Raw genomic sequence first — 16,095 nt, 5'->3', positions numbered from 1 at the left:
ACACCTCTTTAGCTTTGTCCTGTGTTGCAAAAACAGACACAGAGATGGAAATAAATGACAGTATTCCACCAAAACCATATTATGGACACCGAATTTGACTTGTGTATAATTTTCACATAACATGAAATATGATTCTTTTGATTTTTTAAAACTGTTTACAGGCCGAGCATGGTGGCTCATGCCTATAATCCAGCGCTTTGGGAGGCTGAGGCAGGAGGATCACCAAATCAGGAGTTCAAGACCAGCCTGTCCAACATGGTGAAACCACATCTCTACTAAAAGTACAAAAATTATCCAGGCGTGGTGGCGGGTACCTGTAATCCCAGCTACTCGGGAAGCTGAGGCTGGAGAATCGCTTGAACCCGGGAGGTGGAGGTTTCGGTGAGCTGAGATCACGCCACTGGGCAAGAAGAGTGAGACTCCGTCTTAAAAAAAAATACTGTTTACAAATCTAAAAATTATTCCTGTCCAACCCCTGTTGTAGAAGACACTAGGTCAAGAAAACAGTATCTTTATTGTATTAATGTCAATTTCCCTTTCTTAAACTTTTACCTACTGTAGTTGTATTCAAATATGAAAATTCAGCTAGTTTTTTTTCTTTTTTTGGAAGAGACAGGGGTCTCACTATGTTGCCTAGGCTGGTCTTGAACTCCTGGGCTCAAGCAATCCTCCTCAATATCCCGAAGTGCTGGGATTATAGGCATGGGCCACCACACCCAGCCTCTAGTTCTGTCTTAATAAAGGATATCTGAATATATTCCTAACATGATAATTTGTGAGTGATCCCAGATGCCTGATTAACTGACAAAGATTTAGATTTGTGTTGGGAACACTCAGACATCACTACCCCATAAATATGTACAATTATTATATGTCAATTCAAAAATAAAAACAAAGTATAAAAATCAAACACACAAAACATTGAGATTTGTAGAGAATAAGAATAAATATTGCGTGTATTTTAATTTGGATATAGTCCGTTCTACAACAAATACTAAATTATCAAAAAGACATGATGTGTTTCATTTGAAAACTGTTGGATTTATAGTTTATTCCAGATGGTTAGAAATAGCAGTCAACCGGGCCGGGTGCGGTAGCTCATGCCTGTAATCCCAGCACTTTGGGAGGCTGAAGCAGGCAGATGGCCTGAGGTCAGGAGTTTGAGACCAGCCTGGCCAACATGGTGAAACCTCATCTCTACTAAAAATGCAAAAATTAGCTGGGCGTGGTGGCGGGCGCCTGTAATCTCAGCTACTCAGGAGGCGGAGGTAGGAGAATTACTTGAACCCAGGAGACAGAGGTTGCAATGAGCTGAGGTCACGCCACTGCCCTCCATCCTGGGCAACAGAGCAAGACTCCGTCTCAAAATATATATGTGTGTGTGTGTGTATATATATATATATATGTGTCAACTTGAAGTATTGCCTCAAACTGAGCACAGACACTGGAACTGAGAAACAGGACATGTCACCTGTTGCTTGGGGACAGAAGGGAATGGCCTGATTATCATTGCCATCTTCGTGAGTATTGCCAAAGTGGGCCACACTCACATCCTGGTTTTCTCCCCTTGGAATACTCACTCCTGATGACCTGTGCTAGGCCAGCACCCTCTTTTGGACCACGACAGGGCCTCCAAGCACTGTCCCTAGCAGGGAAAGTGCCTCCTGCAGCAGCTGTCACTTTTCCCTTTGGTCCATCTACTTCCCAGACCCACTCAGAAAAGAAGCCTGTTATTGCCTCACCTGCCTTCTCTTGCTTTAGAGGGAGACAGACATCAAGAACCAAGCCTGGATTGCTGACCAGTAAGAATTTTCTCTGATTCCTACAGACAATCTATGTCAAACTAAAACATATTCAGTATCTAAACCTAAACTGATTTCATACTTCTCTTTTTCCTAAGGGGTATAACCACAATGTTATTATCTTTTTGGTCATCCCCCATTCATCAGTGAATTAAAGCAAGAACTTTTGTTTATGTTATAAGTAAAGTGTCTGTAGATCCGCTGAGGTTTAGCAAGAGTTGTACTTTGGGAAAAACTAGTCCTAAAAGAACATAGCATATCACAAAGCTATTGGCATTAACCCATTTATGTATTCCTTTGTTTATTCAGCTGCTGTGTGCCAGAGGTTGTGGCAGGTGGGAATATAGGAAGACTAAGAGAAGAGTTTGTTTCTTTTGTTTGTTTTGTTTTGTTTTTGTTTTTTTTGAAATAGAATCCCACTCTGTTGCCCAGGCTGGAGTGCAGTGGCGTGATCTCAGCTCACTGCAACCTCTGTCTCCCAGGTTCAAGTGATGCTCTTGCCTCAGCCTCCCCAGTAGCTGGGATTACAGGTACACACCCACCATGCTTGGCTAATTTTTTTGTATTTTTAGTAGAGACAGAGTTTTGCAACATTGGCCAGGCTGGTCTCAATCTCCTGACCTCAGGTGATCTGCCAACCTGAGTCTCTCAAAGTGCTGGGATTACAGGTGTGAGCCACTGCGCCCAGCCTCTAAGACATAGTTCTTGGCTTCGAGGCACTTACACAAATAAGCTCCCAGGACTGGGGAGCAACTTGGAGGTGAGCACAAGGGCCTCTGAGAGTGAGCAAGGAATTTCTCAGTCAGACTGCATGGCCTGGGCGTGTGTTGTATAAAACTTCCAGAAACCCCGTAAACATTGGGGAACATGATATTGACTTTAAAAGAGAACTAACTCTAAAATAATTATTCTATTTTGAAATCCAGAATCTGAAGAATAATCATCCATCCAAATTTGAAGATCCTATATTAGTTCCTCTTCAAGAATTTGCATGGCAGCAATATCTACAAGAGAAAAAAAGGGTAAAGGATACTTGGGATGTGGGGGATGTAGACAACAAACCAAGTTTTGCCTGAATTATTTATGCATTGTTTTGGAAAAACTGAAAGAGTAATTTTAGTGTAACTAGATTTTATTTCTCTAAATTATGTACTTTTCCTAAATTATATTAATCATTTACCAAGCTGGGTTTTTTGTTTTTGAGATAGGGTCTCACTCTGTTACCCAGGCTGGAGTGCAGTGGGGCGATCTTGGCTCACTGCAGCCTCAGCCTCCTGGATTCAAGTAATCCTCCTGCCTCAGCCCCGCAAGCAGCTGGGATTACAGGCACACACCACCACACCTGGGTAATTTTTGTATTTTTTTAAGAGATGGGGTTTCACCGTGTTGCCCAGGCTAGTCTCAAACTCCTGAGCTCAAGTGATCCACCCACCTCGGCCTCCCAAAGTGCTGGGATTACAAGGGTGAGTCATTGTGCTTGGCCACCAAGCTGTTTTTTCGTTTTTGTTTTTGTTTTTAACTACATCATTTGGACTGGGCGCAGTGGCCCACGCCTGTAATCCCAGCACTTTGAGAGGCCAAGGCGGGCAGATCATGAGGTCAGGAGATGAAGACCCCATCCTGGCCAACACGGTGAAACCCTGTCTCTACTAAAAATACAAAAATTAGCTGGGCATGGTGGTGCACGCCTATAATCCCAGCTACTTGGGAGGCTGAGGCAGGAGAATCACTTGAACCAAGAAGTCCGAGGTTCCAGTGAGCCAAGATCCCGCCACTGTACTCCAGCCTGGCGACAGAGTGAGACTCCATCTCAAAGAAAAAAAAAAGTACAACATTTACAGAATTTTCCTTTGGAAAGCATGAGATAAAGGGAAGATCAATGGTGCCATTTGCTGCTGATGGTTAGTTACCCTGTCTCCCTGCACATCACTTATACTTCCTCTCACACCCTGGCACTCAGCAGGTTGACGTGGCCTGGCCCTCTTGGCCCTTAAACTCTGGAAGGTGTCGATGGTGTACCTCACAGAGACAGCCGGGGCTTCTGTGGGACTCTTGCCTAGGGAAGTTCTGATGACAGACGCCGAGCTCCCACAGGGCAACCCTGTCCTAGTTGAAGCTTCCTTCTCTGCATTCTCCCCTCTATCTGTACCCTCAGAGAACTCCACACCTTAGGGCTAGCAGAGCTTGTCCAGGGATGATAGGTTTCCTCTTGGGTGACAACCTCATCAGTTGGTAGTGCTGCCTGGAGCATGTGATAAGAAGGATGCTAAGGTGGCATCCTGGCTTCGCAATATCTCGTGTTGGGGAGGGTGGGATGCTTGTCACCCCTGGCCTAGTCTTGTAGACGGTCCTAGTCCTAGTTTCCCTGCCCTACCCCCTCTCCCCCATGGCTGATGAAACCTCATTTCCCTTAACCAGAGCAGTTTCTATTGTTCTGTGCTGGGTTGCACAAGGATGTCCTGTGATCCTGTGATTATCATGGAGGCAGCGCGGCTTTATGAGACCACTTCATTCTCTGTTCAGTCACATGAACAGTGCAAGACTGAATAAGAATACCATTTGTTAAGCCTTACATGTTCATAGCCTTAAAAGATTTTTACTGGAATTCAAATAGAACCAAATACTTACACTGCTGCTTTTTATATGACAGACACTATTCCAGAGACACACACACACACACACAGAGAGAGAGAAACACACACATATATATATATATTTTTTTTTCTTTTTTTGTAGAAACAGGGTCTCGCTATTTTGTCCAGTCTGGTCTCAAACTTCTGGCTTCAAGCAACCCACCTGCCTTGGCCTCCCAAAGTGTTGGGATTACAGGTGTGAGCCACTGTGCCCAGCTTATATACATAAATTGTAATCCTTCCAACAACTCGGTGAGAAACAGTCCTGGTTTGCCTGGGATGGAGGGGTGTCCTAGGATGTGAGAATTTCAGTGCTAAAAGTAGGCTAGTCCTAGGCAGATCACAACTGTTGGTCACCCTAACATAAAACAATACTTTTTTTTTTCTTTTTTATCAAACTTACTATGTGGCCTACCACTGTCATGCTCTCCACCCACAGGAAAACTATGATCTCCTGGTTTGTGGTTTGCACCCACTTGTCTTTTGAATTCCCACTGGACTCTAGGAAATTGGTGTGGATTCTATTCCCCAGTTTCCCTCCCCTTTCAGCCTGGGTTACCTCAAGATGTTTTGTGTTCTCTTCCTGCTGCCTCTCTCATGGGTCTTGAATGAGGCTTTCCAGTTCATCACTGCTGCTTCGTTCCACCTGTGATATTCCTTATCCTTCCTTTCATCCCCCTCCCTCCCTCCTCCTCTGGCTGTTTGTCACCTTAACCTTTTCTTCCTTCTCAGGGGCTCCCTTGTCCTTCATCAATGTAAGCATTGTGTCTTGTGTCTTAAGTAGTGCTTCTTAGCATATTTGGTCTCTCTGAACTCATCAGGTTCAACTGGCCTTAGGCTTCAGCAGAATGTAGTGCCACCCTAAAGGGATGGTTTCAGGGCCATTGGGAAGGTCCCTCTGCAGCAAAGAAGGCAGCCTCATACTCTTAGTGCTGAAGGCCCTAGAAACTATCGGGTCCATGCTGTTCACTTGAGGCAGGCGAGGACGCCTCCCTAAGTATGGAGGAGACAGAGGAAGGCATTTACATCTTTAGCCTCCAAATAAAACATACTTTCTACTGCATTTCTCCTACCAAGCTAGCTAAAATATTCATAGTGACATTTTTTTCTCCTGTTTAGAAAGTTTTGGGTCCTGGCAGAGTGTGGTGGCTCACGCCTGTAATCCCAACACTTTGGGAGGCCGAGGCGAGTGGATCACCTGAGGTCAGGAGTTTTAAGACCAGCCTGGCCAACATGGCAAAACCCTGTCTCTACTAAAAATACAAAAATTAGCTGGGCATGGTGGCGGGTGCCTGTAATCCCAGCTACTCGGGAGGCTGAGGCAGGAGAATTGCTTGAACATAGGAAATGGAGGTTGCAGTGAGCTGCCACTGCACTCCAGCCTGGGCGACAGAGCAAGACTCGGTCTCAAAAAAAAAAAAGGAAAAAGAAAGAAAGTTTGGGGTCCTGTAAAATATGATAACACTGATAAATTTAAACACTACAGGAAGTATTGACCCACTGGCTCTATCAGTGATTTATAGTTCAGCATAGACAAGTCTCTTCTCTGCCTAGAAGCAGGTTTTGTTAAGGGCATAGGAAGCAAGCAATAGGATATTAAACCTCCAGAGGCGAATGAAGCAAGTTGGCAAGCTGAATGTAAACTGTTCCCCAAACTAGTATTTCTCCAATTGTAGTCTCTAGAGCGGCAGCACCAGCACCTCCTAGGAGGTTGTTAGACATGCACATTCTGGCGGGTTACAGTGGCTCACACCTGTAATCCCAACACTTTGGGAGGCTGAGGTGGGAGGATCTTGAGCCCAGGAATTCAGGACCGGCCTAGGCAATATAGTGAGACCCCATCTCCATAAAACAAATAAATAAATAAGTGCAAATTCTCAGGCACCATCCTAGAAGCAGAGTATTGGGGGAAGGGGAGAGGGAACTCCAATTCTGTGATTCTGAGAATCTGAGATCAATGAGAATTTCAGATTCAGTGATTCTCATTGCCCACAAAAGTTTGAGCATAGCTGTTCCAAATTATTCATGGTTTGCCTAGCTGATACTGGGTAATAATAAACCAGATCTCCTCGGAGGGGGCATCCCTCAAGCCCACTGGAGATTTAGAAGGTTTACCATCAGCGTTGTGTTGATGAAAACGTTAATACACTGCATTTTGAGGGGCTGAAGACACAGTGCTAAGGAAGGTGAGTTTTCTTCCTCACTGCTCCTGATTGTGCCACAGAAATCCCTGTTGACCCTCATAAGTCATTTCCTAACCTTAAGCCCCACGTCACCCAAAAAACATTTTCACAGTCCTCTACATTGAACCCCACGTCTTACCTGGACCTCCTATCCTTTCCAAGTACGCACACAGTAAAATGTGCTTTAGGAATGAAGACAGAGACTGAATTTTGTTTGCAAGTTAATATAACAAGTATGCCAGGCTCACGATGATTTTTGTTACCAGATTACCATTTATCTTTCTATTAATGTGTCAACCTAAAAGGAAGAAGCTGAAACAAAATTAATATAGAGTGTTTATCTGGGCCAAGGTTGAGGACTGCAGCCCAGGACACATTTCCAAGTTGCCTTGGGAAGTGCTCCAGAGAACAAAATAGAGGCTCAAGTGTTTAAAGAAAAAAGAATGAATCAGAAGAGGGGGCGATTACAAAAGCTGTTGGTCAGGAATTGTCATTGATTTTCAGAAATAACATTGGTTAGCAATTGGCTGTATGTTGTTGAACTATAGGGTGGATGGCTTTTTATGGCTGTTTGGTGGCAGCCTAGAGCCCACATAGTAAGTGGAGGTAATTATTTAGCTCCAGGGGGACTGAGAAATGACTGCTATTATATTTTAAATGCCTTTCTGGGCATGATCATTTAAAGGGGCTCACATTCCTCAGATAAATTTTTTTTTTCATTTGTAACATTTTTGTGATTACTTTTTAGATCATGCTTTGCTTTTAGTGATGTCAGATTCTTAAAAATGTTCTTAAATTATTTCTGAGAGCAAAATTCTAAAGGACGATAAAAATGTTTAAAAATTATTTTTAAAAGATTCAATATTAGAGTTGACAAATTCAGACCTAGAGTTGATCCCAAGCTCTGGCTTATGGGTTTAGCAAGTTTCCCCCACTTCTTACTTTTTTTCTTTTTTTTTGTCCTTTTCCCTTACAGGAACTCAAAAATGAAACCTGGGAATATTCCTCCTCTGTGATGTCTTTTGTTAATGGTCAGTTCCTGGGTGATGCATTGGGTCTACAGAAATGGGCCCACGAGGTGTGGGATATAGTTGACATTAAACCCTCTGCACTTTATGATGCACTCACTGAGGATTTTTCCATGAAATTCTTAAGAGATACCAAGGCAAGTTATACTAATTTTTAAAGAAAAATCATGGAATCTTTGACCCTTTATATTGATTCAGCATTAATCATTGATATCCTAACGAAGGAGATTGTAAAAAAGTAGGAGACCAAGTTTAAAGCCTAGTTTCATTTCCATTTGCAAAAGATTATAATATGGTGGTATGTAAAGCAAGTGTGTCTCACAGCACCTGGGCTGCACAGGGAGATCGTCTCTGTGCAGACATTTCTACTTCCCATTAGAGATTTATGTGCATGAATAATCTGTTTGAAAATGCAAAGACCACCCCCTCAGAGAAGGTAAAACCTATCATGCATTTATCTTGAGTGTGAAATATTTAAATTAAGACTGTCCAACATCTAGGCAAGAGCTACTGAGCTAAGACAATGGAAAGTTGGTTGAAGAAAGGTGACATTTTAAAGCATGAACACAGGCTGGGTGCAGTATCTCATGCCTGTAATCCCAGCACTTTGGGAGGCCGAGGCAGGCGGATCACAAGGTCAAGAGATCAAGACCATCCTGGCCAACATGGTGAAATGCTGTCTCTACTAAAAATACAAAAATTAGCTGGGCGTGGTGGTGTGTGCCTGTAATCCCAGCTACTCGGGAGGCTGAGGCAGAAGAATCGCTTAAACCTGGGAGGTGGAGGTTGCAGTGAGCCGAGATCGCGCCACTGCACTCCAGCCTGGTGCAGAGCAAGACTCCATCTCAAAAAAAAAAAAAAAAAAAAAAGCATGAACACATAGTTGGCAAGGGCAAGCCCAGACAGGCTGTGCCAGTGGGGAGGTTTCCAGTGGCAGAGGATAGTCATGAAGCTTGAGGTCCAGGGGTGAGAGAGAGCTATCAGGAAGCGATGGCAATAGAGGTGGAGGGACTTTGCAGTTCTGCTCAGAAACCTTCTGGTAGCAACATCTGCATTGTGCAGAAAATCATTTCATGCCCATGGCAGCCTGTGCCCACAGTGAACCAGTGCTAAGATCTGAGCTGTGCAAAGGCAAAGGCCTTGTCTCATTCATCCTTGTTGAACCACTGCTCAAACAGACCTGAAACATAATAGGTGCTCAGTGCATGTTTGATTGAATAAACAGTGCACTTTGAAAATACTGGAAACTCTGGGGTGTGGGGAGGCATTTAATGTTCAAACAGTTAATTCCCAAAGGGTCAGGAGTCTAGCAGTACATGCCCTGGGAATGGCAGAGGGACAGCAAGGAGGCCAGAATTTGTGGGGAATGAAGCTGGGAAGATGAGTTTCAGTCAAGATTCTTGGTGCCAGCATTACCAGACTCCTCTGATTGATTGAAGGTGAAAAGGTGTGTATTGAAAGGATGCTGTTATCTCACAATTGACAGGAAAGCTGGACAACAGCTTTGGAAAACAGGTGGGAACCAACGAGGCCTGGCAGCAGGAAGACATGGCCAGAGTCACACTGCAGGGATGTGCTGCCAGGGAACTGCCATGGCACTGCTGGCCTTTGTTCACACCGCCACCTTCAACGAGATTAACTGTTCGATGCTTCATTGTCTTTTCATCACTCTCTGGAGACCCTAAGCCCAGGCAGGAGCACCTAGCTGGCAAGCCTAGGTCATATTTCCAAACCCTGGTGCTCTCAGCATGGGGAGAGGGAGAATCTGGCCTCTTTAGGGTCTAGTGAAGGTGGTGGGACCCTGTGAGGAGTTCCCCAGATAGGAAGGGTACTCAGATTTTAATTAAGAAAAAAAATCCAATAGATCCTAAAGAAAATTTGAGGCTGGATTATGATTTATTGTCCATCTGAACGAAGGAGTTAGATTTTATCCACAAGGAAACAGAACTTTATGGAAACAGAACTTTCCGTAAAGAGTATGATATAATCCTCTTTGCTTTTCTGGAGAAATGTTTAGGTCTGTGCAGATGCAGGCTGGAGTAGGGGAGAGCTTGGGAGCAGGAGATTGGATAGCAACATGGGTTAGACTTAATGAAAGCCAGAAATAATTCATGGCAGTGAGGATAAAGGATAGTCATGAAGCATTCCAGAGACAATCCTTAGATTTTTTCACATAGAGAGTGGACTTTTGTTGCTGAATAAAACCCAGGATTTGTTTACTTCCAGTTAGAACCATGTGGTAGATAAATATGCTTGCCTGTTTGGCTTCTAGGTGACTGGGACATTACCTTGTGTTGCATTCATTTGAACTCTTTTATTGGCGTTTTCAGGATTATCTATTCTGGACTACCTCATAAAGATAATATCTTGATGCACGGGGAAGTTTAGTGGTATCTGAATGGACTGTAAGTCCATTTCGTAAGTCAACCACGATTTCCAATATATCCTCTTTATCCTCCTGAGCCTCTGAAGTTTAATATATTGTGTCTCCTATTCTTTAGTTACACTGTTCTGTTTTATACTTAAAAACTTGTAGTACAGAAGCTGAGAGGCACAAATTAATTCTAATTAGTATGGATGGAACATTTCATTGCTAGATGCCAGATAGCACAATATTATTTCAGTCTTTTCATTAAAAGAAAAGTTAGAGTGACATAAAAAATATGATATATTTAATTTCATTTGTTTCCTAAATTCTTAAGAAAGAGGACAGGACAAGTTATGCACCTTGCTCAATAAGGTGACTTTTTTTTTTTTTTTTTTGATAGGGTCTCACTCTGTTGCCCAGGCTGGAGTGCAGTGGCACGATCATAGCTCACTGCAGCCTCAACCTCTCTGGGCTCAGGTGATCCTATTGCCTTAGCCTCCCAAGTAGCTGGGACTACAGACACATGCCACCATGCCCAGCTAATTTCTTAATTTTTTTGTAAAGACAGAGTCTCCCCATGTTGCCCAGGCTGATTTCAAACTCCTGGGCTCAAGCGAGCCACCTACCTTGGCCTTCTAAAGTGCTGGGATTACAGGCATGAGCCAAGGTGGCATTTTAATGTAGGAGATTGGTGCCCAAGATTTGAAATGTACTCTATTAAATGTGCTTTGCCCCTAAATGAATGCTACTGTGTTGAAACTAGCATTTTCATTTTGAATGCCTCTTTATAGGGCTAGACAAGGTCTCACAGATGTTTTTCTCTACCAGAAAGGATATCAAGTGAAGACAAGCTGGGGGCGTCTGTGCACGTGAGGGTATTACTGTATGTAACTTGAAAGCCCAGCATCCTTTTCTTCCCTATCTTTGGTGCTACACCTGCTATGAATGTAGGGACCTGATTTTCCCACTCAGAACAGATGTGGCTTGGCTCTGGTTAGCTCTGGTTAGAGCTAATCTGTGCTGTCTCTGAAAATCCAGGATGCACAGTAACCAAATCCATGGTGTTCATGATGGATCCTTCCCAAAAATATTCAGGAAAGAAGAGAAGTAGAGAAGAATCCCTGGGCTGTTTTCTTCCCCACACTAGGTGTGGCTGTTTCCACACCTAGTTGTAATGTGGTAGATAGCTTGGCCATGTGTTTCACTCCTATGAGATAGGTTAATGTTTTCCAGAACTTTCACTACTGAACGGTTTTAAAAATGTGTAGTGTTGGGTAGGTGTGGCGGTGGCTCATGCCTGTAATTCCAGCACTTTGGGAGGCCAAGGTAGGCGATCCCTTGAGCTCAGGAGTTCGAGACCAGCCTGGGCAACGTGGTGAAATCCCAGCTCAACCAAAAATACAAAAATTAGCTAGGCCTGGTAGTGGTGCATGTGTGTAGTTCCAGCTACTTGGGAGGCTGAGGTGGGAGGATCACTTGAGCCCAGGAGGTTGAGGCTGCAATGAGCCGAGATGGTACCACTGCACCCCAGCCTGGGGGCAGAGCCAGACCCTGTCTCAAAAATAAATAAATAAATACAATAGTAAAAATTAAAATGTGTAAAGTGGGTTGTAAAAACTCAATAAAATGAAATAAACTAATACAAGTCATTCACTTAATTTTACTGTAATATTATCCAATGGTAATGTTATTGAAATCTTATCACTAAAAATATTGCATCTGCTATATTTTTGGTCATTTCTAAAAACTTTCTTATAAGACTTTGACCTTCATTATATGTTTCTTCTTAATCTTCACAGCATGATTTTGTGTTTTTGGACATTTGTATTGATTCTTCTCCAATTGGAAGATTGATTTTTGAGGTAAGACTTTTTTTTTTTTAAATAAGTTTGTGGGGATAGGATCTATAACTGTTGGAGTGTTAAATATTTAATCTTTGAAACCTTTTGTCTTTATTTTGTAGCTATACTGTGATGTATGTCCCAAAACATGTAAAAATTTTCAGGTCTTGTGCACAGGAAAAGCAGGGTTTTCTCAACGTGGCATAAGACTACATTACAAAGATTCCATTTTTCATCGAATAGTACGGAATGGCTGGATACAAGGAGGGGGTAAGTTTAAAATGTTAAGTACAACTTAATTGCAATATCAAATGAGAAGGTCCAAACTTTCGTTTATCTTTATGAAATGTATGTAGAATTAGATATACTTAAAATTAGACATATTTAAAGAATAATTATGCTTTATATAGCCAAATAATGAAGTAAGATATTTGTATTCTTTAAAAAACACTCTAATTATTAAAATAAGTAAATCTAATTTATGTTACCAGGAATATTCCAAATTCAAAAATGACATAAGAGAGTAGGGTGACATTGTATTTTACCAATTTTATTTTCACCAATTTTAAATGCTTACCTAAAAACATAATACCTAGAAGTACAGTGGTTTTAATAAGTATACTAAGAGTGGGAATTTGAAAATATAATAAATGGAAAACAACTTGTTTCTCACCAAACATGTTACATTATTACACGTAAAAAGTAATGTCTAGGCCGGGCGCGGTGGCTCACGCCTGTAATCCCAGCACTTTGGGAGGCCGAGGCGGGTGGATCACAAGGTCAGGAGATCGAGACCACGGTGAAACCCCGTCTCTACTAAAAATACAAAAAATTAGCCGGGCGCGGTGGCGGGCGCCTGTAGTCCCAGCTACTCAGGAGGCTGAGGCAGGAGAATGGTGTGAACCCGGGAGGCGGAGCTTGCAGTGAGCCCAGATCGCGCCACTGCACTCCAGCCTGGGCGACCGAGCGAGACTCTGTCTCAAAAAAAAAAAAAAAAAAAAAAGTAATGTCTAAAGAAGTTTGGTTTCTATGTTCGCTTTCTTTTCAGGTCAGTCCTTTGGTTTTACATAGACTAGGTGTCTGATTAAAAGCATGGAATTAAATTTTGGGTGCCTTTTCGGGGATATTCCATAGGGAGCAACCAGGCAGCAATTTACAAATAATTGGCTTAGTGTCAAAGGAGATTTGCTTGAACTCGATGACACATTGAGAAGCTTAAATTGGTGTTGACCATTTTTTGTATGATCTGGAACATTCTGATGCTGATGAGGAGAAAAATAGAGATATATTCTGAGCATCCTGCATGTTAAATCAAGTTATTTTCCCTTTGGTTTCTCCACAATGAGATCATACCGCAAGTATTGTTATCTAACCTCACTTTCAAGTGTTTTTCCATTTTGTGTCTTTCCACTGAATATGTGGTATCTATCTAACTATGCCAATGAACATAAACATACAAAACGTTTAGCGTCTGCCTAGTTTCTTTTTTTTTTTTTTTTTTTATCATATTGCTATACCAGTTTAATTAATTTCCCATTGGTGAACATTTAGATGGTTTTCCATTTTTTGTTAGTATAAAGCATTTCTCAAGGGGGCCCGTTAATATTAGGGGCTCCTGACACTGAGTTCAGTGTTGACTCTCATGTGCTAGGCTTTCAGATGCTGTGTTCTTTTTTTTTTTTTTTTTTTTGAGACGGAGTCTCACTCTGTCACCCAGGCTGTAGTGCAGTGGCACGATCTCGGCTCACTTCAAGCTCCACCTCCCGGGTTCAAGCAGTTCTCCCTGCCTCAGCCTCCCTAGTAGCCGGGATTACAGGGGCCCACCCCCACACTCGGCTAATTTTTCTATTTTTTTAGTAGAGACAGGTTTTGCCATGTTGGTCAGGCTGGTCTTGAACTCCTGACCTCAGGTGATCCGCCCGCCTCAGCCTCCCAAAGTGCTGAGATTACAGGCATGAGCCACCACACCCAGCCTCAGATGCTGCATTCTTTTGTTTCGTTTTATTTTTGTTTTTGCTTAGCTCCCACCACCCTTGCAAGATCTGGGAAAAGTAGGTCGTATTATTTGTTTGTGTTTTTATTTATTTAAAGTAAAATTTCCAAATAGTACAGTGCCCAGGTCTTGGGTCATGTTTTCAAACAGTGAGGCAGCAATGTTAAGGATGGCTTAGGAAAAAGTGGGATTGCTAGATTCAAAGCCAAGCTCTGATTCATGTAAGTTATACCATCTTGGATATGCCACTGAACCTCTCTGAATCATAAAATGGGGATAATGCTTAATCATAAATTAAATTAAAATTAAGCATTTTCCCCATAAAATGGGGAAAATGCTTAATCATAAAATGGGGATAATGATAAGAATGTCACAGGATGTGGTGAGGATTCAATGACCTGGTGTGTTGAAAGTGCCAAGCTCTGGAAACATCCTCTCTCCCTACAGATGTCCAGTTTCCATGATCCAGACCCCAAGAGAGGGTTCCTGAATCTCTCACAAGAAAGAATTCAGGGCGAGTTTGTTGAGTAAAGTGTAAGTAAGTTTATTAGGAAAGTAAAGGAACAGAAGAATGGCTACTCTGAAGGCACAGCAGCCCCCGAGGTCTGCTGGTTGCCCAGTTTTGTGGCTATTTTTTGATTATATGCTAAAGGTGGATTATTCATGCTTCCCTTTTTGAGACTATGTAGGGTAACTTCCTGACATTGCCATGGCATTTTTAAACTGTCATGGCACTAATGGGAGTATAGCAGTGAGGACGACCAGAGGTCACTCTCATCGCCATCTTGGTTTTGGTGGGTTTTAGCTGGCTTCTTTACTGCAGCCTGTTTTATCAGAAGGTCTTTATGACCTGTATCTTGTGCCGACCTCCTATCTAATCCTGTGACTCAGAATGCAATAACCATCTGGGAATGCAGCCCAGTAGGTCTCAGCCTCATTTTACCCAGCTCCTATTCAAGATGAAGTTGCTCTGGTTCACATGCCTTTGATACCACGGGACTATGTAGAATGTTGGAGGGCAGGAGCTAAATGTGGTTTTGTGCTGTGCTTTAGGATGCCTCCAGGCACTGTTGCTTGCCCTTTGGGACTAACAGGCTCTACCCAGTGGACACTGCCTGTCCCTTCTCCCCACAACTTATCTTCTGACGTCTTACACACTCTGTTGCACACACGGGCTCTGGCTGCCGCCTAAGCACATCAAGCATACATGGGCCCTGAGGCCTCGTTTATTTTGCCTGGGGCACACACCACCCAACCTGTTCCTGCAGGTATCCCTTGTTTCTGATTATTGCCCAGAGTTTATCTCAGCAAGGCCTTACCGTCCCATCCTATATGAAACTGCCATCTTTCTCTCCACACACTCTGCTCACCCCTCCTTCCACCCTCCTACTCCTTACCTTGCTTTATCTTTCTTCCTAGCCCTTTTCATCATTAGACATACTACCATATGTTTCTGAGTTCATTTGTTTATTGTCTGTTCCTCTAAATTCCATGGGGGCAGAAATTTTTATCTATTTTATTCACTATGGTATCCCAGGTACTACAACAGTGTTTGAGATATAGTAGGTGCTTAATAAATACTTGTAGAAAGAAAAGAAGGAAGAAAGACAGAGAAAGAAGGAAAATAGATGGTTAAACAGGAAACATACATTCTCTGCATTTTGAAAGTCCAAAGTTAAGATAGCAAGTCGTTCTACCACTTTGGTTGGATTCTCCCTTGGGCTCCCTCGAGGCCTACTTCCTTCAGAAGGATTAAAAAAAGTCAGCCGGGCGCGGTGGCTCGCGCCTGTAATTTGGGAGCACTTTGGGAGGCCAAGGCGGGCGGATCACGAGGTCAGGAGATCAAGACCATCCTGGCTAACATGGTGAAACCCCATCTCTACTAAAAATACAAAAAAATCAGCCGGGCGTGGTGGCGGGTGCCTGTAGTCCCAGCTACTCCGGAGGCTGAGGCAGGAGAATGGCGTGAACCTGGGAGGCGGAGCTTGCAGTGAGCCGAGATTGCACCACTGTACTCCAGCCTGGGTGACAGAGCGAGACTCCGTCTCAAAAAAAAAAAAAAAAAAAATCAACACCAACTCTTTGTTAATCAAAGAAAATGAAACAAACTTTTTACACAAAAATGATCATGTTTTACATAAGACTAAAAGATATATATATATATAATGGGCAAGGATATCCAGAACCCACCAAATAATTCCAGTAAGAAAATTCAAGCACTTAACAAAGATTCATTTTTCAATAGCC

The 16,095-nt window shown here is 42.8% G+C and overlaps 1 protein-coding gene across 3 annotated transcripts in view; it reads left to right on the top strand.

Moving 5' to 3' along the window:
- Nucleotides 1-16,095, top strand: part of PPIL6 (peptidylprolyl isomerase like 6) — a 47,340-nt gene that overhangs the window by 2,315 nt on the left and 28,930 nt on the right. For 2 of the 3 annotated variants that reach the window (XM_003898329.5, XM_021938014.2), the window contains exons 2-5: nt 2,729-2,824; nt 7,595-7,783; nt 11,814-11,876; nt 11,978-12,125. In XM_003898329.5, coding sequence (XP_003898378.2) covers nt 2,729-2,824; nt 7,595-7,783; nt 11,814-11,876; nt 11,978-12,125 — 496 coding nt within the window. The remainder of the gene's footprint in view (nt 1-2,728; nt 2,825-7,594; nt 7,784-11,813; nt 11,877-11,977; nt 12,126-16,095) is intronic. The other variant, XM_021938013.2, reaches the window with a different exon arrangement.

The sequence above is a fragment of the Papio anubis genome, chromosome 6 (assembly GCF_008728515.1).
Source record: "Papio anubis isolate 15944 chromosome 6, Panubis1.0, whole genome shotgun sequence".
NCBI classification, from domain to species: domain Eukaryota; kingdom Metazoa; phylum Chordata; class Mammalia; order Primates; family Cercopithecidae; genus Papio; species Papio anubis.
Note: the sequence above shows the minus strand (reverse complement) of the source record. Positions and strands in the feature narration are given on the sequence as shown.